The sequence below is a fragment of the Lynx canadensis genome, chromosome B2, assembly GCF_007474595.2.
Source record: "Lynx canadensis isolate LIC74 chromosome B2, mLynCan4.pri.v2, whole genome shotgun sequence".
Lineage (NCBI taxonomy): Eukaryota > Metazoa > Chordata > Mammalia > Carnivora > Felidae > Lynx > Lynx canadensis.
The window spans coordinates 9,184,524-9,210,470 of record NC_044307.1 but is presented as its reverse complement, the minus strand read 5'-3'; the positions used below and the strand labels follow the sequence as shown (position 1 = coordinate 9,210,470).

The following is a 25,947-nucleotide window of genomic DNA, read 5'->3' as shown; positions in this document are numbered from 1 at the left end:
TTTACTGAAGAGACTGTCCTTTCCCTATTGTATATTTTTGCCTCCTTTGTTATTGATAATATAAGCATGAATTTATTTCTGGCTGTCTATTCTGTTTCATAGATCTGTGTATTTGTTTTTCTGCCAGTAAAATCTGGACTATGATGCTTCCAGATTTTTTCTTCTTTCTCAAGATTGCTTTGACTATTTGGGATCTTTTGTGGTTCCATACAAGTTTTAGTATTGTTTTTCCTAGTTCTATGAGAAATGCTGTTGATATTTTGATAGGGATTACAGTGACTCCATAGATTGCTTTGGGCAGTATAGACATTTTAACAATACTAGTTCTTCTAATCCATGAACATGGTATATATTTTTATTTGCTTGTATCAACTTTCATTTACTTAATCAGTGTCTTATAGTTTTTAGAGTATAGGTCTTTCGCCACCTTCATTAAGTTTCTTCCTAGATATTTTATTCTTTTTGGTGCAATTACAAATGGAATTGTTTTCTTAATTTCCCTTTCTCCTACTTCATTATTAGTGTAATGAGATGCAACAGATTTCTTTATGTTAATTTTATATCCTGCAACTTTACTGAATTCATTTATTCCAATAGTCTTCAGATGGAGTCTTAGGGTTTTCTAAGTGTAGTATCATGTCATCTGCAAATAGTGGCCATTAGTAACATTTTTCTTACTAACTGGTATGACTTACATTTCCTTTTCATCTCTGATTGCTGTGAATGTAACTTCCAGTACTGTGTCGAATAAAAATAGTGAAAGTAGTAGACCTTTTTCCATTGTTTCTGATCTTAGGTGAAAGACTTTTTCACCACTACGATGTTAGCTGTGGGTTTTTATATATGGCCTTTAGAGGGTATGTTCCCTCTAAACCCACTTTAGTGAGAGTTTCTAACATGAATGGTTGTTGTATTTAGTTAAATGTTTTTTCATTGAGATTATATTTTTATCCTTCATTTTGCTAATATTGTGTATCACGTTGTTTTGCAAATATTTAATCATGCTTGTATCACAAGAATAAATCCCACTTGATAAGAGGTGAATAATCCATTGAATGTGGCTTGCTAATATTCTGTTGGGAATTTTTGCATCTATGTTCATAAGGGATATTGGTCTATAGTTCTTTTTTGTGGTTGTGTCTTTGTCTAGTTTTGATATTGGGGTAATGCTGGCCTCACAGAATGTATTTGGAAATTTTCTTCCATCTTCTATTTTTTTGGAATAGTTTGAGGAGAATAAGTATTACATTTTCTTTATTAAAAAAAAATTTTTTAATGTTTTATTTATGTTTGAAAGAGAGAGAGAGAGAGAGAGAGAGAGAGAGAGAGACAGACAGAGCATGAGCGGGGGAGGGGAAGAGAGTGAGGGAGACACAGAATCCAAAGCAGGCTCCAGGCTCTGAGCTGTCAGCACAGAGCCCAATGCAGGGCTCGAACTCACAGACCATGAGATCATGACCTGAGCTGAAGTCGGACGCTCAACCGACTGAGCCATCCAGGGGCCCCTAAATCTACTTTAAATACTTGGTAGAACTCACCTGTGATGCCATCTGGTCCTGGACTTTTGTTTTTTGGGAGTTTTTAGGTTACTGATTTAATATGGTTGTGACTAACTGGTCTGTTCCAATTTTCCATTTCTTCCTGATTCAGTTTTGGAAGATTGTATATTTCTAGAAATTTATCTGTTTCTTCTACATTGTTCAATTTGTTGGCATATCATTTTCCTTACCAGTTTCTTAAAATCCATTGTATTTCTGTAGTGTCAGCTGTCATTTCTTTTGTATCTGAATTTATTTGGGTCCTCTCTCTTTTTTTTTTTTCTTGATGAGTCTGGCTAAAGGTTTATCTATGTTAAGCTTATTTATTTTTGAGAGAGAGAGAGCACAAGCAGGAGAGGGGCACAGAGAGGAGACAGAGAATCACAAGCAGGCTGTGCGCTGTCAGCACAGAGCCCAACATGGGGCTCAAACTCATGAACCCGTAAAAGCATGACCTGAGCTCAAATCAAGACACTTAACCGACTGAGAAGCCCAGGCACCCCTTTTCTTGTTCCTTGAGGTAGGCCTGTATCACTATAAATTTCCTTTTTAAAATGGCATTTGCTGTGTCTCAGATTTTGGCCATTGTGTCTTCATTGACCCATTGGTTGTTCAGTAGCATGTTGTTTAGACTCTACATGTTTGTATTTTTTCCAGTTTTTTTCCCATGATTGATTTCTAGTCCAATCCCATTGTGGTCAGAAAAGAGGACTACGATGTCAATCTTTCAAAATTTATTAAGGCTTGTTTTGTGGCGTAACATGTGATCTGTCCTGGAGAATGTTGCATGTGCACTTGAAAAGAACGTGTATTCTGTTGGTATTTTGGGGATGGAACATTCATACGTATCTGTTAAGTCCATGTGGTCTGTTTCATTCAAAGATACTATTGCTTTTTTATTTTCTGCCTGGATGATCTATCCACTGATTTAAGTGAGGTGTTAAAGTCCCTGTCAGTTTCTCCCTTTTTGTCTATTAATATTTGCTTTATGTATTTAGGTGTTCCAATGTTTTGTACACAGATATTCACAATTGTTATATCCTCTTGTTGGACTGATCCCTTTATCATTACATAATGTCCTTCATGGTCCCTCATTACAGACTTTTTTTTTGTTGTTTTTTTTTTAATTTTTTTTTTCAACGTTTATTTATTTTTGGGACAGAGAGAGACAGAGCATGAACGGGGGAGGGGCAGAGAGAGAGGGAGACACAGAATCGGAAACAGGCTCCAGGCTCCGAGCGGTCAGCCCAGAGCCCGACGCGGGGCTCGAACTCACGGACCGCGAGATCGTGACCTGGCTGAAGTCGGACGCTTAACTGACTGCGCCACCCAGGCGCCCCCAGACTTTGTTTTAAAGTCCATTTTTTCTGGGGCGCCGGCGCAGTTGGTTAAGCGTCCGACTTCAGCTCAGGTCACGATCTCGCGGTCCGTGGGTTCGAGCCCCGCGTCGGGCTCTGGGCTGACGGCTCGGAGCCTGGAGCCTGTTTCCGATTCTGTGTCTCCCTCTCTCTCTGCCCCTCCCCCGTTCATGCTCTGTCTCTCTCTGTCCCAAAAATAAATAAACGTTGAAAAAAAAAATTAAAAAAAAATAAAGTCCATTTTTTCTGATATAAATATTGCTACATTGGTTTTTTACTTTGTGTCTTTAAATCTGAAGTGAGTCTCTTCTAGGCAACATATAGAAGGTCTTGTTTTTCTATCCATTTAGTCACCCTATGTCTTTTAAGTGGACCATTTAGACCATTTACATTTAAAGTAATTATTGATAGATATGTACTTGCTACATTTTGTTCACTCTTTCATTTTTTTGTAGTTTTTCTAAGTTTCGTGCTCTCTCCTTATGACTGCTGACTTTCTGTAGGTGTTATGTTTTTACTACTTTCTCTGTATTTTTTGTATATATATTCTAGGGTACCATGTGGTTCACATGTAACATCCTAAGTACATAGCAATCTATATTAAGTTGATAGTCCCTTTTTCACTCCCCACTCTACATTTTATGTATATGTTGTTCCATTTGACATCTTTTTATTTATAATTTTCTCCTAATTATGTCCTTTTATTTTCCATTTAAAGACGTAGCTTTAACATTTCTCCTAAGGCCAACTGAGTCGTGATGAACATTTAAAATTGCTGTCTGTCTCAGAAACTCTACCTCTCCTTCAATTCTGAATAACTTTGCTAGGTAGAGTATTCTTGGTTGTAGGTAGGGTTGTTTTTTTCCCTTTCAGATAGGCTTGGATTGTTCTGGGATGCTTTGTGACTGTATTACCTTGGTGAGATGGCTAAAGCTGTAGTTTGCGTTGACTAGGGGTGTCCTGGTATGTACCATGCTGGGGCCACCTTGGTGGGATGGCTGGGGCTGGTGTGGGCTAGGTGCCTGGGGCTCACTGAGGCAGTAGGCTGGCTAGGGTGGACCTGAACGCTGCTCCTACCCATGCTATCAGGGTGGAGAAGGAAAGTTAACCAAGGTGCTCATCAGCCTCTGTGACCTCAAGAAAGTTCCATCAGCTCCCCTTCCATTTGGCAGTGTTCTAGGGCTAGCTCCTTTATATTCTAGTTGATCCTTCAAGCCATGGCTTTTTTTTCTGTGCCCAAGGGTATCTGCGGCTGATATGAACTAGGCACCCAGGGCTCACTGAGGTGGCTGGCCAGTTGTGGTGCCCAGAACCTTCCCTCCATCTACACTATCACGGTACATGGTAAACATAAACCATGGTGCTCCCCAGCCCCTCTAACCTGGATAGAGTTCCAGAAGATCTGCTGTTTGGAAGAGGTCTAGGGCTGGATCTCTTCCATTCTAGTTGCTCTTTGAAACCACTTTTTTTCTGTGCCCCAGAGCATCTGGGGCTGGTGTGGGCTAGGGTCCCAGGGCTTTGAGTCGGCGGGCCAGCTATGGTACCAGAACCCTGTTGTCATCTGCACTGTCAAGAAGGAAGGAAAATAGTGGTGCCGGGTGGCTCTCTCAGTTAAGCATCTGACTTTGCGATTTTGGCTCAGGTCGTGATCTCACGGTTCATGAGTTTGAGCCCCACGTCGGGCCCCTCACTGGCAGTGCAGAGCTTGTTTGGGATTCTCTCTCTCTGCCTCTCTCTTGCTCATGCTTGTTTGCTCACTCGCTCTCAAAAATAAATAAACTTATTTTAAAAACTTAAAAAAAAAAAGGAAGGTGAACATAAACCATGGTACTCGTCAGCCCCTGCAACCCGGAGAAAGTTCCAGAAACTCGCCAGCCATTTGCAGGGTTCTAGAGCAGTTCCTTTATATTCTTATTCTAGTTGCCCTTTTAAACCATGGCTTTTTTTTCTGTGCCCCACATCACGTCCGATGAATCTGCTCACGATCCCTCAATACTATCCCTCCCCACTGCCGTCTGCAGCATTGGGGATGGGGGGTTCCCTTCACTGCCATGTCTCCCATCTCTCTTGCTGTTCTCTACATGGCTTATCTTTACCTGTGCATCACCTGCTTAGCCCCCAGTTCTTCTTCAGGAGGAACTACTCTGTAAATAGGTGTAGATTTGCTGTATCCATGGAGGAGGGGAGGAAGGGGGGTCTTCCTAGGTCACCATCTTGGACGAGAACCCCAGAAAGTTTTCAGCTTACTTTGCCTGGATTCTTCAGAAGAATCATTATCTATAGCAGCTATACCTTAGGAGATGTATTAATAAGACGTAAAAATCAAAATTACCCTTTAATCCATGGGCTACAGAATGGATGTTGCGTCAGCAGGCATGAAAACACCATTCATCTCTGTCCATCTCTATCAGAACTCTTGGGTGACCAGGGACACTGTCAATGAGCAGTAATATTTTGAAAGGGATCGTTTTTTCCCCAAGCACTAGGTCTCAACTGTGGGCCTAAAAGATTCAGGAAACGATGTTGTAAACAGATGTGCTGTCATTCAGACTCTGTTCTTCCATTTATAGAGGGCAGGCAGAGTAGATCTAGCGTCATTCTTAAGGGACCTAGCATTGGCTTCAGCTTGAAGTCACCCACTGCATTAGCCCCTAACAAGAGCATTGACTTCTCTCCAGCTCTGAAAGCCTTACATGGCATCTTCTTCCAGTAAAAGACTGTTCAGCATAGCCACCTTCATTAACTACCTCAGCTAGAACTTCTGGAGAACTTGCCGAAGCTTTTGCATCAGCACCTGCTGCTTCACGGTGAACTTTGATGTCATGGAGACGGCTTCTTCCCTTAAACCTCACGAACCAACCTCTCCTAGCTTCAAACTTTGCTTCTGTAGCTCCTCACCTCTTTTAGCCTTCATAGAACTGAAGAGAGTTAGGGCCTTGCTCTGGATGAAGCTTTGACGTAAGGGATGCTGTGGCTGGTTTGGTTTATCCAGACCACTAAAACTGTCTCCATACTGGCAACCGGGCTCTTTTGCTTTGTTATCATTCCTGTTTCACCGGAGTGACACTTTGAATTTCCTGCAAGAACTTTTTTCTTTGAAACACAGCTCGGCTGTTTGACGCAAGGGGCCTAGCTTTTAGCCTGTTTTCAACATGCCTTTCTCACCATGTCTAATCGTTTCTAGTTTTTGATTTAAAGTGATAGATGTGTGATTATTGCTCTCACTTGAACACTCAGAGGCCATTGTGGGGTGATTAATGGGCCTAGTTTCAATATTGTGTCTCAGGAATAGGGAGGCCTGAGGAGAGGGGGAGTTGGGGGAACAACCGGTTGGTGGAGAGGTCCGAACACACACAGTTCTCAATTAAGTTTGTTGTCTTATATGGGTGTGCTTCATGGCACCCTAAAACAGTCACAATAGTAACATCAAAGATCACCATAAGAAATATAAAATAACAAAGATGTTTGGAATATCGTGAGAATCACCAAGCTGAGACAGACACGAAGTAAGCAAATGGTGTTGGAGAAATGTTGCCAACAGACTTGCTCAACACAGAGTTGCCATTAATCTTCAAATCGTAAAAACAACAACAAAAAACGCAGTATCTGCAAAGCACAATAAAGTGCCTGCACTGAATAAAGTCCCACAATAAGAAAAATGTGCCTAAGAGCCCAGCGCTGTCTGACATAAGGCCTCTATGAGCCCAGATTCCAAAGGCCTGACTTTGACTCCATTCTGTAATGAATACTTGATTCTCGGCAAACACTGGAGGGACAAGATGGTCCAAGTTTCCCCACGACTGAGGGGTCAGTAAAGTCACTGGTACAACAGGATGGTCACCCTGGTGATCACCCTCCTCTTGTTACCAAAATTCTTCTCTCAGAAATGAAGATATTTAGTACAGTGAAACCTGAATATAAATCATATTGAGAAGTTCAAAGACTTCACTGTAATATGGATTACTCCAAAGACTTTGGGCCCACGGTGATCTATATCATTTTTACTGGTGTGCATTTTTCTTGGTCTTGCACCTCTACATGTTCCTGTTGGAAAAACACCCTGATAGATTGTAAGTACCCAATATCCCCTCTCCCCTAACATTCCTCATGGACCAGCAAAGTGGTATTGCCCCAAGGTTACCTGGTTAAATTGGGGTGAGCCTCAGACACCGGCCAAAATGTGCTATTTCTTAACTTCCATTATCTTACATATAAGGCCTAGAGTTTAGGTTCTAGTATTCTCCATGAACACCATACAAACTCTTCAAGGGACAAGCACATCATTTCACATTTCATTGCCCTAAGCAGCAGCAGGGTACCTCCTGGAAATTACAAACTGTCCAAAGCTTTGGAATTTGGATTTTAATCTCTGCTCCTTCACTAACTCTGTGACTGTGGGGGCACTTAGCAAACCTCCCCCTGATTCTCTGTTTCCTCGTCTGGGAAAGGGGGTTAATCCTACCTGCAAAGTTGGGAATGAAGATAGGAAATCAAAACCAAAAACCAAAACGGATTCCAAGTACCTGACATAGAGGACAAATTGAACAGGTCATAAAAGGTCAAATTTTAAACAAGTAAAAACTGGAACTTTGTGCATTTGTTAAAACTTAAGAGAAAAACCTGAATTGTGTGCATTTGTTAAAACTTAGAGAAACACACAAATATAAGGCACATGCTTCAGAATGCTGAGTCACCCCTCACAGAAACAAAAAGCAATCATTCCATTCAGGAATGCTTCTCTTATATAGAAACACAGCATTCATTTGGTAAAAAACCAATTGGGGGCCATGTGATTGGAACAAATTCTCTCACCATTACTTTAGGGTACACTCTTGTAACATATAATTTATTATTATCAGTTTCATCATTTTGCACATTTAATACCATGTTTCTTTCTCCCACATAGAATATTATCCAATAGAAGTCCCCGAAAGGAACCACAGCACATTCATAACAAGGATAGAAAACGGTCCTCCATTTCTGCTCTCCGATACAATGATTCAACTAAAATCGTCAAATTTAATCAACCACAAAACCAGAAAAGTGAAAATCAGCTGGTGTGTGTATCATAACCAAGATCACGAACACCTCCACGAAATGAGGTGAGCAAAGAGAAAAATGCTGCTTCTTAACAAGCTTCTATGGAACTTTACTTTTTTAAAACAAATTACTTATTTAGAAGGTTTATTTATTCTGCCTTTGATGGTGCAAACATTTGGGTGTTTTCTCAGGGCCATCCCTGGGCAAAGAGATGGCGTGTGTGAAAAGGAAAACAGTAGCCCTTCCTAGACTCCTGGAGTACAGGAGACTGATTTCCAATCTTGGCTCAGTTCAGAAGGAAAAAAGGGAAGAGTTCTATCTCTTGGGGAAAAAAATGCAGCCTACTTTAGGGCATGCCTGACTTTCCATCCACTCAAGTGTTCACGGCAAGTCCTCCTGGTTCTTTCGTGCCGGCTCCTTCTCCTCCGTGGTCTTCTGAGTGTCGTCACTGTGGTCAAAGGGTCTGGGGCTTCCCAAGGAACAACCATATCTGGGTATATTCTGGAAGATCAGCTCTGTCAGCAACCACCTTCTGCCTTCCAGATGTATGGGCTCCCGTGGCTGGAAATGGTGCCAGAGAAGCAAAGACCCAGCAGCCCAGACTGCACGGTCTCTGGCACATTCTGCACATACCTCCACACCACTCAAATGTCCTAGGAAGTATTAAATCAACTGGACATGGCCGACTTAAAAAGGCTTGATAAAAATTCTCCCTGCACTTAAAAAAAAAATGCATGTAAACATTGCTTCTAAGTCACTGGAGAACCCTTGAGCCTTTTGGTCTCAACTTTCCGATGTTTTGCAGTTTTACACGCTCAGCTTTTTCTTGGAGGTATCAATCTTTTTTCTTATTAACGGAGTTCAGAGTCTGAGGCTGCCTCTGAATATGAGCATGGGGTTTGACTGGCAGAAATAGTATTATCAGAAGACTTATGATGTGTAAATAAAAGTACATGGACCTAAAATAAAACACAAAAATTATATTTCGCACAAGGATGCAAATGGGAAAAGTCACATGGGTGTGATTACGTCATCTGCAGGCCAGCAAGTGAAGGCACAGTTTTGGACAGTAGCCAACCCGTCTGTATTCCAGTTTGCCTTGATCCACCCCAAGGGGGGGCTCCTTCGGTAGGTGAGCAGGCCAGGGATGGACCAAAAGCATAGAACTGAACACAGCAAACCCATCAGCCCATCTACAGATAGATACACAGTACTGTCCCCCTGCCCTGATCAGACTAAGAGCATTAATCCCATAACAGCCAGAAACCCCTAATGATTTGAAATCTAAGAACACACAGGACCCAATTCAAACCCTATACTCTGTTCCCTAGACACAAATGCACCTTACACTTTAACTGATATGCTCAAGTGTAAAGAGTTGTTCTTGTGTGTTAGGAGCCAGAAGAATCCAGATTTTCAAAACCTGCTCTATGACTCTGAAAATCGCTTTCACCCAAACTAATAAGAAACAAGTGCTGCTTTTTCAGTCTGTGCATTTCTATTGTGTAAACGTGGCATTCAGCACACTGAGCACAATGTAGACAATAAATATCTGTAAATGCAAGTAATTAGAAACAGCTCACATTTGTACAACTGTTCTATAGCCTTTTGGAAAGGCTGAACTTAAACGTTCTCCAATGCTTCTGGAAGATCAAAGGAAAATAATGTCAAGAAACCCAGAACGGATTCATGTATCCTTCTCGGACCCATTGGAATCAGGTTAATTCACACATCCCCTAAATAAATTTCCCTGAAAGCATCTACAGAATAGTCAAGAGTTCTAACAGAAGCAAATACATTCTTCACTTATTCTTTCAGTAAGCATTTACCGCTTAGGATGTACAGAGCATTAAACCAGGACCTAAAAAAAGGCAAAGCCCTTCCTTCCTTCAGGGGAATGGGGAACAACAGGAATATAGGAGTGAGGGTACCACAGATACCGCCCTCCCACCTTAGCTGGAGGACACAGTCCAAGAGCCCCAAGTAGAGGTCTGAAACTGTGGACAGTACTGAAACCTATATATACTGTTTCTCCCTATACAGACCTATGATACAGTTTAATTCATAAATTAGGCAAAGAAATTAATAGAACAACTACAACCATGTACTCTAATAAAGGTTATAAGAATATGGTCTCTCCTCTCTCAAAATACGGTACAATAGTACTGTACTCACCCTTGTGATGATGGGAGATGATAAAATTAGTAACATTAGGCTACTACTGACCTTTTGATCACACATCAGGAGGGGGATCATTTGCTCCCAGAGAGTAATTGCGGGTAACTGAAACCATGTAAAGCAAAACCGGGGATAAGGAGGCTCCTATAATTTAACCAGCCCCAGGCAAGTAAACAATTTATTGTCTAAACCAGGACACTGAGAGTGAAAAAGAGTTCTATAGATAGACACACTGGCTGAACAGGCACTCCAGCCACGCTTTGTTCTTGCAATTTCTTTAATCTTTCACATGTGGCCGTATCTACACTGGAACAGTTAGATTAAAGCCAATTATTTTGGAAGTCAAAAGGAAACTATTTCAATCCCCTCCGAAAGTTTAGTAACCTATTCTGCCATTCCGTATTTTTCTAAAATTTTAAGAAACACTTCATCTCTTTATTATGGAAAAACTCAACATTTGTGGAGCACCCTAGTTCCGAACCAGGTACCCCAGATACACCGATGAATGAGGCATAGTCCTCGCTCTCAAGGAGATGCTATCTGCAAAAGATGTCTCTACCTGGCATCCTTACACACTGAATTTAAGACAGTGTCACTGGGGCACCTGGGTGGCACAGTCGGTTAAGCGTCCGACTTCAGCTCAGGTCACGATCTCGCGGTCCGTGAGTTCGAGCCCCACGTCGGGCTCTGGGCTGATGGCTCAGAGCCCGGAACCTGTTTCGGATTCTGTGTCTCCCTCTCTCTGACCCTCCCCCGTTCATGCTCTGTCTCTCTCTGTCTCAAAAATAAACTTAAAAAAAAATTAAAAAAAAAAAAGTGTCACTACTGGGGCACCTGGGTGGTTCAGTCAGTCAAGCGTCGGACTTCGGCTCAGGTCATGATCTTGCAGTTCATGGGTTCGAGCCCCTGTCCTGTCAGCTTGGAGCCTGCTTCAGATTCTGTGTCTCCTCCTCTGTCTGTCCCTCCACTGCTTGCTCTGTCTCTCTCTCTCAATAAGTAAATGTTAAAAAATATTTTTTAAGTGTCTTCTACTTAAAGACAAGTTCGTGGATAAGGATTTGCCTTTCAAAATGAGTTCCCAAAAAGGTCCAGCCATGGACCAAAGGTGCCCCAACCTTCCAATTCATGTATTGAAGCCCTAACTTCCCAAGGGATGGTATTTGGAGAAGTGGAGCTTTGGGAGGTAATCTGGTTGGGGGTGGGCCCCGTGATGGGATTAGTACCTTTATAGGAAGATAAAGTGAAACGAGAGTGTGAGCTGCCTCTCCCTGTGTGGCTCTGCCACCCTGTGAGGACACAGAAGGCAGCTTCTGTAAACTAGGAAGATAGCACTCACCAGAAACCAAATCTGCCAGCACCTTGATCTTGGGACTTCCCGGCCTCCGCAACGAGGGAAATGTTTGTGGCAGAACTCACTCGGGCTATATTTAGTCATAGTATCCTGAGCTCAGACAGGTTCTTTCATAATACATTTAAGTGTTTACTTGGGATTCACAACTTAAAGATTAGACGGGAATTTAAAGCTGAGATGGGAAGTCACCATAGATTGAAAACCGACTAGACCTAAAAATAAAGCACATCTGAAATTTAAATGTTAAGCAGTGATGGATGTGCGGGGAAGTGATTTGCATACAACTGCCATTCATTGCCAGTCACCGAAATTAGCCCCAAGTGAGGAACAGATCTGGAATGCAACCAGACCCACCTCCGCTAAAAAAAAAACAAAAAACAAAAAACAAAACAAAAAACTCACATTCAATTTTCATTTCTTTCATCGGATTCAGTGATTCTCTTAAGAGATGCTGAAAACACTTTGTGAGATGCAATCTATGATAGCCGTTGGCAACACGTGGCTGTTACAATTCAAATTAATTAAAAGATAAAATTGAAAATTCAGTTCCTCAGTCACCGCAGCCACATTGCAAATGCTCAACGGCCACACGTGCCGATGACTAACACACCGGATAGCATTTCTATCCTGTAGAAACTTCTGGACAGAGCTGATCTGGGCAGGGAATTATTGTTTTTGTAAATACATGGAAATCTACTTGGGTGATCTGGCTTGGTAGCTATTTGCTTCTCTTCCTCTAGAGCCCCTGAGTGTAGGAATCAGCACACTTTAGTCGGTAAAACGCACGTTATCTCCAACAAATCGCTATTTAGCATGATCTCCAACCAGTAACATTCTGCCCGAATAGCTTGTAAAGACATTTTTCATGACTGCATTACTGTTCTTGCTATAAAGGAACTCCAGGTCTGAAACTCAGGTCGAGGTGTGTGAGTTTTGTTCAATCACCCTCCCTGAGCTTCCACTTCCTCTTACGACAAACAGGGATACTGATAGCTACTCCCTCCCCTCAGCTCACCGCTATTTACCATGGATTCTCAGTTCTGCCAACACTCCGGTCACTTGGGGCTTCAGTGCCCAGAACCTCCTCCTAGCACAGGGGGCCTTTTCAGTGCTGTTCCCTGTGTCTGGAGCACAGTCCCTAAGGTGCTCCACCTGGACCATCACCCTCACATCCCCACACACACTATGTTTCGCTGCCCCCCCATGCAGCCTCCAGGTCTTAGCTCGAACGCCGTTGTCACCCAAAAGCTACGCTTGATGTCCGGTCTGAGTCCGGTTCCTGTTACGTGCCCTCCTAAGTCTCGGTACTGATGAGGGAGCATTAAGGCAAGCTGAGGGCAAAGTGCAAGCCAGCACCCCCACCCCCGCCCCGCCCCCAGGTGGGATATGTGCCATATTCCTCAGACACTCCTGGCCGCCCAAGGACCAAGGAAAGGAAACAAGCAGTTAATAGAGATCACAGTCATGCGGGACGGGAGTCCCCCTCAGTTCACAAATATCTTAAGGTGGCCTTTTTTTGGTAATTTATTATCAACAGACTCCTCTCCAGTTATGTCTAGACTCCGTTTCCTGGAGCCCCTGGTATCACCTTCCTCTCCATAGGGATATGGGGAACAAAGGCAAGAAAGAAATAGCAGGTAAAATTAAATTTCTTTACAACCTGCAGCCCATTGATAAATACTTGAGGCAAATACGGAGTAGAACATTTCCTCCAGGAACCCCCTCCCATCCTAACGTAAATGCCTTACTAGAGGAAAAACAACCTTAGCTTCACAATAGCAAGGCCTCAGGTATCCTAGGAGTCCTCTTTAGCAGACCAAAGGCCTTCTGGAGGCCTCCTTTTGACTCTGCCTCCCCCAACTCCAGGGTATATAACTAGTCACTCTTCACAACCCCAGTAGAGCTGTTCCTGCCCACCGGTCCTGTCCATGTGCTTTGATAAAATCACATCTTGCAGCAAAGACATCAACAATTCTTTCTTGGCCATCAGCTACCAACCCCCACCAGTCCAAAACCTCATCAGTATCATTCACTCTGCGTACAATCTTAATGCCTGCTGCCTCTATGAAGCTATCCCCTCCATGGCACCAGGAAGGATTTCTTTTATTTTTCTCACCATTTTATCCCTAACTTCTAGGACAGTGCCCAGCAACCAGAAGGTATTAAATGGTTTTGAGCTGAACGCAGACATTCCTGCTGTAAGTTGACACATATTTCGCATTTTGGCAGTTTCCTCCACTTAAGATACGTGGAAGCCATATTTAGAAATTCTTAATACTGATGGATTCAATTTGCCAACTCCCAAGCCAAACGCAGAGAAGACAAGTTTATGAAACGGCAATGGAGAATGACGGAAACTTACTTGTATAAGCTGATGGTTGGTTCAACTGCTAACATAACGAAGGGAGCAACGGTGTAGGACACGGCCAGCTGAGTGACCGCCCAGGTGACCACATCATATGCAACCTTGAGGGCTTTCGAGGAAAGGAAGTAATGTCTGTAGTTGTTCCTCATCTGCAAGCCAAGGAAGGCAGAGCCAGGGATAAAAAAATAAAAACAGTTTTTATTCCATGCATGGGGGGCAGTATACCTTGGGAACACAGGTGATCAAAAACGCCATTATGATTTTTATTATTGTAAAAACATATATTTATGTCCACTGTTGACAAGTGTTCAAAGAACTAAGCAAAAAAATTTTATCTTTTGATATCTCCCAGCGAAAAGCACTGTTTATAACCTTGGCACATATCCTCCCAAGCCTCTCGCTATGCATACACATCCACATTTATATTTTCACTGATGGCACGGATTTATTTTCTAGGCTTTTTTTTTTTTTTTTAGGATTCTATCGAAAACCATCTTCCATGCCGAAAATATTAATCTGTGATATAATATGGAAAAGCTAACTTTTCCATAATTAATTTGTAGGTCTTTTAATAAATGGGACTAGATTTGCCTCCAGAAGGACATGTAATTCCCAGGTCCAAGAACCAAAGGCACAGCTGGGACAGTGACTGGCTTACAGGTAGCTTAGCCCCAAAGCAGGAGAGGCTTCCTGGGGGCCTCTGGGTAAGCTAAAGACTCCTTCTTGGCGAGTTCAAGACGGTCAGAGCTCCACCCCCTGGGGAGCGTAAGCAGTATCAGAAAGCAAACTCCTGAGTTCATTCTCCTGGGAATACTGTTCTATCAACCCTCTCTACCCCCTACCTAACTCATTTGTGAAAAATATGTCCACGCCACCCAAAAAAAAAGGCTTTCCATAAATCAATGCTTTGATACCAGTTGAAATCACAGAGCTAAAGGCATTTTCAGGAATAATACTTTGGATATATAAACGAGCACAATTCCGGTCTTTGTTTTAGCTTGTCCTGGCCATCTGTTCTGTGCTTTTATAATGTAAGGGGTATGTGAATGGGAGAAAAGACACGGCGTTCCTTGTTTTCCACTTACAGATATGTGGCATATAGACGTTACTACTCATGCTGATTAGTGCACTTTTAAAATAATCAATTATTCTTGTTCACACGTATATTCCAACCCACATTCATCGAACTAAAACAGGTATTCTGCAGGGAAGGGACTCTTGCTCACTGCGGGATTCCAGTGCCTGAAACACTCACAGGATACATGAATTAAAGAAAGCGTGAATAGCTATGCTGGGGCTCCTGAATTCACATCCAAAATACAGTTTAACAAATGTCATTAAAAATCCGTGGCACCAGGGGCACCTGGGTGGCTCAGTTGAGCATCCGACTTCAGCTCAGGTCACGATCTCACGGTTCATGGGTTCAAGCCCCGCATCGGGCTCTGTGCCGACAGCTCGGTACCTGGAGCCTGCTTCGGATTCTGTGTCTCCCTCTCTCTCTGCCCCTCCCCTGTTCATGTTCTGTCTCCGTCTCAAGAATAAATAAACATTAAAAAAATTTTCTTCTTAATCCCTGGCACCTAAATATGGAAGGCCACAATTATTATCAAAGGTTGCGATTAAATCAAATACAAAACTCTACTGCACAATCAGCACACCCTGATTTACAATTACTCACATATGTGTTCGTTTCGTTCTTTAAGGGCAGACAGGGTTTGTGTTTCTTTAGCATCCTACTCTACAACCAGCACAGAGTAGGAACAGTCCAGGACGAACTGGAGGTACCCAAACAAATTCACAAAGAATTTCACACAAACTAACAATCGGATCAGGCATGAGCATGTGAAAAGTTAGAGTGATCTCTAACAACACAATTTTACTGGCTGCACAGACTTGGTGGATTGTTTCTCAGCTTACGGTAATGAAATGAGAAAATGAGTTGGGTACAAGCAGAATGAAGCCTGTGGAGCCTCAATTACGAAGGCATCGTAATTGGGAGACCGCTTAATGATTAAAAATGTTTTCATCTCTTAAGGTACGAAACATTCGTTACTCCTAAAATTCCTTGTTTTGCAAATACCATCTGTAAATAACAGAAAAGCAGTTAATCACTTGGTGGCCAAAAATTCCTACATATTGAAGTATTTCTCTAAGAGGAAGACTTCTGTTGTGTGGTGAGTTTTCAAAGTATCGCTCCCGTCTCCCCCACCTACTTCTGAGACCGGAAGGTAACACACATACAGGCATCAGATTATTGGGGAAAAGATCCTACAACCAAAGGAAGCTTACCGTTCTGGCTGCTACTGTGACAAGGGTTCCAGTTAAGAAGGTAAAATAGTATCCAGGGTAGACACCATGCCACAAGGCAGACAGGACAAAGGTTAGCACCGTGGGGTACCAGGGAACCCGCTCATAGCACACTCTATGAAGAGAGGAAGGTACAACAAAGCCATCAGTCAGAGGAGCAGAAACGTCTAACTACACTTGTGCCTTCAGACCACACAGAAATCATCTGACCCATTACGGATGGCGAACATGCCTACCCCTATCAGGGCTTTTCAATGCAATGCCAGCTGCCTGAGCTCCGTTTCCTGAATGCTACCAGACAGGGAATTCGTAGTCCAATCGTCTGGGGAGTAGAATAGGAAGTTTTAAACTGCATGGAACTAAATGATCTGGGCCCCGTCATACGAGATCTAATAAAAGTCCAAGCGGTCACTCCACCCAGCAAGAGCTCCTGCCTCATAGAAGCACACTCCACCAGTGCCCTGATCTACCGGGAACACTATGGATCAGTGCCACTGGCACTAGAACTTTTCAGATCAGGATAGCGTCTTTCGAAGTGGGTATCTTCCTTCGGTCAAAATGAATCCCAACCTGGCCTCCATGCCATCTACCCAGCCAACGCTGCAGACCTTTTCATCTCTCTTGGCAAGGACTCCAGCACAAAATCAAGGTGTCGGTTACACGACTTTTCAGGGCTTCCAGTGTCCCTTTGGATTTCAATCCACAAATTCGCTTTAAAGAGTGACACTGAGAGGACCTAGAAACGGTCAGCAAATACCCTGGAGATCTCTGACTTCTTGGTTGATTAAAACAAAGTGATGGGGACTTTCTCCCAAATCCGATCTATAAATCGCCAGTGGCAGTATAAGGAAACCACTATGTGCTTTACTAAACAATAGAACCCCCCCAAAAAAATAAAATAGAAATTCAAACAGTTAACACCAATCCAGCTCTGTATGGATTGTCAAACGCAACAGAAGTGAACCCAAACTAAGGACTATGGCTTCCTTGTCACACAAAGAAAGAGAATGCATTTGGGGAAAGAGACACAGAACCTATGTTTCTTTGAAATGGGCTAGTCTTCACAGGTATTTGTTTCTTACCCTCTGTATCTTTTTGTATGAATAAGATACTTTGTTTTCTAAAATGATTTTTTAATATTTGTTACATTTTTTATGTGCTCATTACGTATGTTCAGTCATCTTAGAACATAAATTCCCAATGGAGATATTGGGATTACCTGACATACAGAAATAGAGGTTTAGGGGCACCTGGGTGGCTCAGGTGGTTGAGCATCCAACTCTTGATTTCAGCTCAGGTCATGATCTCGCGGTTCATGGGATCAAGCCCTGTGTCACGTTCTGTGCTGACAGTGCGGAGCCTGCTTGGGACTCTCTTTCCCTCTCTCTCTGTCCCTCCCCAACTCGTACTCTGTCTCTCTCTCAAAATAAATAAACATTAAAACAAAAAAAGAAATAGAGGTTTATGCTAAATTTACTGGTAAAATTAATAGCAGCAGTAAGTACAAATTCCCAAAATTTGCATGTTCAGGTCAACTCTCAGATGGCGCTGCTTGAGTTTACTTTGGAGTGTTACCGTATATTGTCTCTTACCCCGATGTTGGGACCTATGAAAAATGCTACGTATCGGAAACAGAATCTACAGCTTGATAGTTTCACACTCTTCTTGCACTCATATGATCGGAGTATTCGCTAGCTAGAGTTTTTTGCTTCAAGCATAGCACATTATTAATTCCATATTAAGTAACGTTTCCAGTTTTGGAATGTGTAGGGAAATAAACGACAGAGAAATATGAACAAAAATGTGAGGTTAAAAAAACATAAATCGGGGCGCCTGGGTGGCGCAGTCGGTTAAGCGTCCGACTTCAGCCAGGTCACGATCTCGCGGTCTGTGAGTTCGAGCCCCGCGTCAGGCTCTGGGCTGATGGCTCAGAGCCTGGAGCCTGTTTCTGATTCTGTGTCTCCCTCTCTCTCTGCCCCTCCCCCGTTCATGCTCTGTCTCTCTCTGTCCCAAAAATAAATAAACATTGAAAAAAAAAATTAAAAAAAAAAAAAAAAACATAAATCTTCAAGGTGCCATCAAGCTGTTAATGCTAGGGATAAATGGAGATCTTCAGTGATTTGATGCTGACATTGACCTTCCTTGACCTAATCTCCTATAGGTAAGAGGCAGCAAAACACAGAGGTTTAAGAGCCTGGCTCTGGAGAGTCTCTTTGGGCTCTTATCAAGTACTCATTAGCTGTGTGACTTTAAGCAAGTGTCATAACCTCTCTGTCTCACTTTCCACATCTGTAAAATGGGGATAACCACCATCTCCTATGGAACTGCCCTGAGAACTGCACGAGTGGCTGCTAGACAAGAAGGGCACTATTAGGTGTTTGATACACTAAAATAACTATGCTACGCTGTGACCCTCTCACATTATTTCTACTTTTCCATTTACAGGGCAGAGATGTTAATACAAAACAAAAGTGTCAGATGACACGTTACTCCTGGCAGACTACTGCTCATGTAGCGACGCCCACCTAAACATATCCCAGTGCCATGAGCAATGAGGTCATTTTTTTTATTTTTCTTACCGCTTTAGCCAAGTAGCTGTCTGAATATTCCAGTTTTCTAAGTACATTTTGAAACTTGTGGCAGTCTAGAAAGAAGAAAATAACACCTATCATTAGCTTCAAAAATTCCCCAAGTAATGGAAAGTCCTCCCCAGAATTTCCCTGGCGGCAGATTAGATGTGCACAGAGACGACTCCATCCAGAGAAGATCAGTGGTTCCATCCTACACAGTACAATTTCCTGGTGTTTAGACAGTTCGCTTTGCACTAAAACTTGGCTTGCAAAGTCTTCATTTCCCTCAAAACTTATTTTCAAATTATAGGAAAATTGAAGGAATGTCTTACAGGTTTTTCTCCCACTCTGGTTAAAAAAATTTTTTTTAAGTCATCTGAGTTTAAAAACTAAACACTCTAAAGGGGGATTTTGCCATAGGAAAAGTTTCATCATGTTGATTTAGGCTTTTCTGGAGACAACCTAAATTTAACTGTCATCTTTCCCTATGTGGCCATCTATACACTAGGTCAGTCTTGTGAAGTGATTCTGCCAAGAGCTGCACAGGTTCAAGGGCTTCCAGTTGGATTTAGAATAGGGAGAGATTTCACGCATGAAGGAGTCTCCATACAAAAAAAGAAAACAAACATCACCCAACTGGCAATGACACAGGTGCCAAGGAGAGAGATTCCAAAATAATCCATCAATTGGGTTTTCTCATTAAAAAAAAGAAAGAAAAAAGTCATATCAAAGGCTGGTAGTAGAAAGCATGAAGCAAACTTTCAAGAACCAGAATTCTTGGGGTACCTGGGTAGCTCAGTTGGGTAAGTGTCTCTTGATCTCAGTTTAGGTCTTGATCTCAGAGTTGTGAGTTCAAGCCCCATGTCATGATGCCTACTTTAAAACAAAACAAAAAACCAGAATTCCTAATAAAGGCAGAGTATAAGTGGCACTTTTTTCTATGCCAGCCCTAAGGACATCTTGGGCCATACATTGGCCTAATGTAGTATGTTTGGAGGGAAGGTGAGAGATGGTAGGTAGATAGATTAGACAGAAAGATAATTAAATACATAAGTAGATATTATAACTTTTTAATTCAAAGCCCTTAGGGGTTTTATTTATGTGGTCTTTGGCTAATATAATGCTATATGTACAGCTTCGAAGTACCTTAACTAAATCATACTTCCTTGGGTTTCTTCAGCTCTTTGCTCTAGATCAACTCTACTGAGAATGCAAACTTCTGCTTTCTGGTTTTCTTTTCTAATAAAGATGTGACTTAACAACTGAGCGCTTCACCCTGACCACACACCCACAACAGGAGGGCTGTGTTTTGGGCATACGGCTGAGGGGACTGGTGAGCAGGCCAAAGGGAGCTGCTGTAAAGGATGTGCACCCGTAGCACCCCAAGGCAACCAGCAGTGATCCGAGATTTTTGAGGAAGCCAAGAACTTGAGTGGGAAAAGGGAATGAAGTCCCGATGCGACTCTCTCGGACGTCATCTGTATAGAAATGGGAAGCTTGTAGATGATCTACACTGCTTTTCCACGCATGACAAAGGTCGTACTGGAGGCTGCTGCTTGTCCGTTAAGAAGAAGAGAAGCCTCGGGCATTAAGAAGGTGGAGAACATCGGCCATGTCCCCTTTTGGCCTGGTGTCCGCCTAACAGGGAGCAGGCGGTCAGTCTCCACATCCCTGGTTTCTTGCTCTACACGCACATCCTCTTCTGCTCAGACTCTCCCGTGGCACCCTGCCTGCCCTGTGGTGGGTGGGAAACCAGAACCGACAGCAAATATGAGTCACCCGGCTAGAGGACCAAGCCTTCTGTAGGTCGAGAACCGAGTCCTTACTCCCACTCAGCAGCCAGGAGGAAAGGCTGCTCTGACCGCTCACACAATGCCAGGAAAACCAGGAGTCTCATGGCCCCGACAAGACCACCTCTGAAGATAAGGACATGTCGAGAACCGAACCGTGATCCAAGAACAGAGCCAGTGAAAGACCAAAAACAAACAAACAAACAACAACAAAAAACCCACGCTGATTCGAGTGGCCTAAAAGCCGTGTGCCGTGACAACGCTTCTTAAAAGCAAATGGATTAGAAATGTTTCAAAAGGAACCACAGAGAATGCCTGCCACACAACAACCTAAACGCAGGAACTTCCAGTCTGTATTCTTGACTGAAGAAAGCAGAATGTGAAATGAGAGAAGACGACATCTGTACTTTCTAGTAGAAAGAACAGGACTGTAAACAACAAAACGATTTTCCTGGTTCCTTTTCAGATTTCTACACGTCATTCCTTGAGCCATGCAAACTGTCAAGAAAGTAGGTTATCTTAAAAAAAAAAAAAAAAAAAAAGTCCAAGGGGCTGCTCGACTTAGAATTCCCTGATCCCTCGGACACTCTGAGGAAGAACTTCCAGGGACACCACACTCAAAGCAAATCATTTGCTCTATTTGCGACGGAAGCTTGATGCAAAAGCATAATAGACTCACCTCAATTTTCCAGATGTTTAGGTTAGAAAGCAGATCCCAACAGAAATTTCCATTCTTATCCACTCCGCTGAACCCAAAGCCCGCTGCATTATTCACTGCATCAGCTATGGTTTTTAAAACAACACATTAGGATATGGAACAAAAGTCACGTTGCTGCTTTATAAGATATTAAATGTCTGTCTAGCTTTAAGTTTGAGAGAGAGGCAGTGGTCTCTCCTTTGGGAAAGAAACCAACGCAATTTAAAGGACCTGGTACCATCATAAATCACAGAAACATCAGTGGTTCTTTGGTGGCCTTAACGTTCACGGACTCATTTTTATTCATTCGCTAGCATTTAGTGAGCACCTGCGAATAATAAGAAGGCACTAGATGCTCACAGGACACAAAACGGAAGTAAAAGAGAAATGAATCAGAACAAAGCAGCAAGGATTTAGTGACCAACTTGATAGAAGGGGAGACAGGGAAGAAGGTAAACACACACACACACATCTAAGCTCAGAAGCAGAGGCCAGAAGAAACCGAGGACCCAGGGGACTCAGGCCCGACAGTTGTCATTCAAGATGGCACAACGTGAACTGACAGCGTTAGTTCTGAAAGAGAAACCGGAGCTCATTCTGGACACATTCAGGGTGACATGCCAGTAGGTTTCAGCCAGAGCTGCTGAGATACAGTTAGAAAAGCTCAGAACACAAAACAAAGCGCTGAGACAGAGAGACATGAACCTGGGGCCAGCAGCCACGGAGACCACACGTGGACCCCATTACCAAAGCGTCCTACCCACAAAGTCAGTCTGAGAAAACGCCCGTTTCCATCTTTATTTCACTTCACTGAACTGTAAGAAGATGTCCCCCTGTGGTGAGTGCAACATTTCTGATTCCTTAATTATGCGATTTTGTAATCAGATAGAGACCTGATGAAATCAACGTAGATGCCGATCAAGAGGCTGGTTTTCTCTTTTCACTTAGTTCAATTCTGTCAGACTATTTTCTTTAAAAAAAGAAACTTCAACACCCCGCCCCCCCCAAAATAATAGTCCAGATAAAAAATGGGCAGAAGACACAGACATTTCTCCAAAGACAACATCTAGATGGCCAACAGACACATGGAAAGATGCTCAACATCACTCATCAGGGAAATGCAAATCAACACTATAATGAGATATCTATCACCTTATTACTTGTCAGAGCGGTTAAAAAACACAACAAACACCAAGAGTTGGCAAGGATGTGGAGAAAAAGGAATCCTCGTAGACTCCTGGTGGGAATGCAAACTGGTGCAGCCACTGTGGAAAACAGTATGGAGCTTCCTTAAAAAGTTTAAAAAAAGGCCTACCCTATGATCCAGTAATTTCACTACTGAGTATTTACCCAAAAAATACAAGAATACTGCTTCAAAGAGATACAGCATTATTTACCATAGCCAAACTATGGACACAGTCCCAGTATTCATCATTGATGAATGGATAAAGATGCGATATGTGTGTGTATATGTATACACACATACACACAATGGAATATGATTTATCCATAAAAATGAAACCTTGCCATTTGTAACAATATGGATAGAACTAGAGAGTATCATGCTAAGTGAAATAAGTCAGAGAAAGACAAATACCATATGACTTCGCTCATATGTGTTTAAAAAACAAAACAAATGAGCAAAGGGGGGAACAACACAAACCAAGAAACGTACTCTTACTTAACTCTGGAGAACAAACTGATGGTTACCAGAAGGGAGGTGCATAGGGGGATGGGTGAAAAAGGGTCTGGAGATTAAGGAGGGCACTTGCTGATGTACGGAAGTGTGGAATCACTATATCACACACCTGAAACCAAATACAACGCTGTATGTTAACTCTACTGAAGTTAAAATAAAAAATAAATCACAGCGCCGTCTTAAGATCTGGGGAGATCTTAGAAAAATCTTTCTTGTAGCTCTACTCATTCTTTTCTATAGGAGTTCAGGGCCAGCTCCGGAGTGACCTCTGAAGGGTTACTCTAAAGAAAAATAGCCCGTTCTATGTTCGTCTCCTTTCCTTTTGGCAGGGCTGATGACTGCTTTACCACCTCCAGGTTGGTCCTCTAGCCGGGTGACTATGTTTGGCTTCACTGGGAAATGATCTGGCTTCTTTTAGAAGGAGGGAAGAGAAGGACTGAGCGCTGATAGGTCATTCTCCCAAGCTGACTAGATGGATACTCAGCGGACAAGGAGAACAACAACAAAGCAAGGGTGTGCCAGTTAAGAAACGACTGGGTGTGCCAGTTTAAACGTGCGGGAAGACACTGAACGACAAGACAAAGAGAAGAGGGGCAGTTGGGGTCGGTGTTGGAGACTAAAACAAGGGCTGGGACCCGCAAGGCAGCCCCTCACTCAGCTCCTTCCCCCCCCTCCGGCCTCATCTAAAACGCAGATTAACAACTTCTTCTCTTTCTGGTTCTCGCTACCTTTCCAGGATTGTAGAAAGCTCTCTCTCTACAGGTGTTCTCAGTCAGTGTTCCCGGCGGTGCGAAGACAGTGGCAAGGGTGAGCTCTGGAGGCAGAGCCCCTGGCTTCCTGCCCCCCATCGAGCAACACCCTGAGCGTATGGCCTCGGGAGAGTTGTCTGACATCTAGACACCCATTCCCTTGAGAGGAAATTGGATAGAAGAATGGTATCGAATTTAAAGCCATGTGGAAAGACTTAAATGAGATATGAGTGAGCGCACAGCACGGTGCCTTGCCTGTGGGCGCTCAAGAAATGTTAGCTGTTACCACCGTGTCCGTCTTGCCCAGGCTTAGTGATGCTAACGTTCTCATCACGCAGGTGGTCAACAATGCCAGACTCCAAATGCTAGAAGGAATTCTGATCCCACAGCCTGAGCGGCTACGAGCCACCCCGCCAAGATAAATGAAGGACCAGAAATAGCGACTCTCGGATGCTACGTCTCTACAGAGGATGGGGGGACCTACCGGGTCCCCCTAGTGCATTCCGCCTCCTCTTAACCGAAGACTTGTTTTTGTCTCCAAGCGGAGGGGGGTGCTAAATTCACCAGCCCCAAACTGGCTTTACTTGTATTGCCTACTGTATGATCATAGGTAAGTTGGATACCCATATTTTGGAGGTCGTGATCCTTGGAACACAGCCTGGGCTGAAGTTGAGTCTCGCTAATTAGTACTAATTAGCAAGGGAAAAACAACCAGGATCGTACATGAAGCCCAAAGAAAACAGCTTTAATTATTTCACTGTAAACAGTAACGAGAAAACGAGGCTAACACGGTGCAGCTCAGCTGAGATCCATCAAGAGGCCAGCTTTAAGGATTAAATTTATAATCACGTATAATTAGTGCATCAATTATATGTAAATGATGTTTTAAGGAGCTGGATAAAACAATTACTTGGTAAAGCAGTTTAAGCATTCCCTGTTACACTCTTCATTGCTTCTTTATTCGTAACACAAAGGTTAATTTCAGACCAGCCCAAGCAATCTAAACTAACAAGGTTCAAATTGAGGCCATACAAATTAATGAAGTGTTTCTACTGAAGCTATCAAAACCAGATAAAGGGAAGAGGGTATAGAAAAGAGCCAAGTCCAAAGAAAAAGCTACCCACGGGAAAGACTACTTCTATACTCCCAGTATCTGGGGCACTCCCGAAAGGGCAGAATGACACCAGACACCCCGTTCCCTAGAACCCCCTCCCCACCCACAGCCCCACCAGCACAACCCACCTCGTGTTAGACTTTCCCTATGAGGCCACGGACTGGCCTTTCTTTCCTCCTAAAGCAGGAGCTCATTTAGTCCAGAAGCCAGCCCGTAAGCCCTAGGATACAGAATACGGGAGAGGGAAAAGTAGGGAGAGGAGAGAGAAAAGGAAAGTAAGTGAACAAGCAGAAGGCAGAAGAGGGCGTGAAAGAGTATTAGCTCTTCCTCTCTCACTCATTCTCTTACACGCCCACGTGCACACACACACACACAGACACACCCGCAGGTTAGAGCAGAGTGAAGACATTAAGTAATTCACGTAGAAAACTAAGCCTGGTACTCCGAGCAGGGTTCACCATAGTATGCGTCACGCCTACCTACAAGAAATTCTCCTTCTCAAGTAACCAAACGACTACAGAAAGAGGAATAGGACTTTTGAAGCCCCAGCCCATATTCCTCGTCCCCTCTGTACTCCTCGCCTGGGGACAGCTCTCTCTGTGTCCTGCCTGGATGGGGTGTGCAATTCTGTGCCCACACGACGAACCATCTTGACCACAGACCAGAGCTCTTGTTCCCCCTTTGCGTTCCCCCGAGCACAGCACCCGGTCCTCGAGAAAAACTCCCTGAAGTAACCAAATAGGACAGACACAATTTCCCATGCTGCAAACTTGTTTAAGAGCCTTGAGTCAGATCTTTCTGGCCAAGTATTACATCAATACTGCACCGGACTGAACTTATCCCTGAACATCTCGACCTATGAAAATCATGTAGACCAGGCGCCAGGGAGAGGGAGGAATAAGGAGAATATTACTTTTTCTAACGGGTACAGCATTCCTGTTTGGGGTGACGGAAAACGTCCTGGAGACAGATGGTGGTGATGGTCGCCCAACACCGTGTATTTACTTAATTCCAGTCTATTGGACGCATAGAGATGGTTAAAATGATAAATTCTACGTTATGTCTATTTTACCACAAAAAATAAAAATTCAGTAGCTACCAGCTTTAATTTGGAGATAAAAACTTGGGAGCATGAAATGAGAAAAAAGGAACTCAATTAAGTGCTATGCCTTCACTCACGGAATATGGGCG

At 43.1% G+C, this 25,947-nt stretch overlaps 1 protein-coding gene across 4 annotated transcripts in view; it reads right to left on the bottom strand.

Moving 5' to 3' along the window:
* Nucleotides 1-7,714: 7,714 nt before the first annotated feature.
* The window catches only part of MBOAT1 (membrane bound O-acyltransferase domain containing 1), a 104,622-nt gene continuing 86,389 nt past the window's right edge, over nucleotides 7,715-25,947 (bottom strand). For 3 of the 4 annotated variants that reach the window (XM_030314755.1, XM_030314756.1, XM_030314758.1), the window contains 5 exons: nucleotides 21,177-21,280; nucleotides 18,717-18,781; nucleotides 16,120-16,252; nucleotides 13,828-13,979; nucleotides 7,715-8,895 (listed from right to left, as the gene is read on the bottom strand). In XM_030314755.1, the coding sequence (XP_030170615.1) occupies nucleotides 8,772-8,895; nucleotides 13,828-13,979; nucleotides 16,120-16,252; nucleotides 18,717-18,781; nucleotides 21,177-21,280 (578 nt within the window). In that variant the 3' untranslated portion in view covers nucleotides 7,715-8,771. Of the gene's footprint in view, nucleotides 8,896-13,827; nucleotides 13,980-16,119; nucleotides 16,253-18,716; nucleotides 18,782-21,176; nucleotides 21,281-25,947 lie in introns of those variants that run through there. The other variant, XM_030314757.1, reaches the window with a different exon arrangement.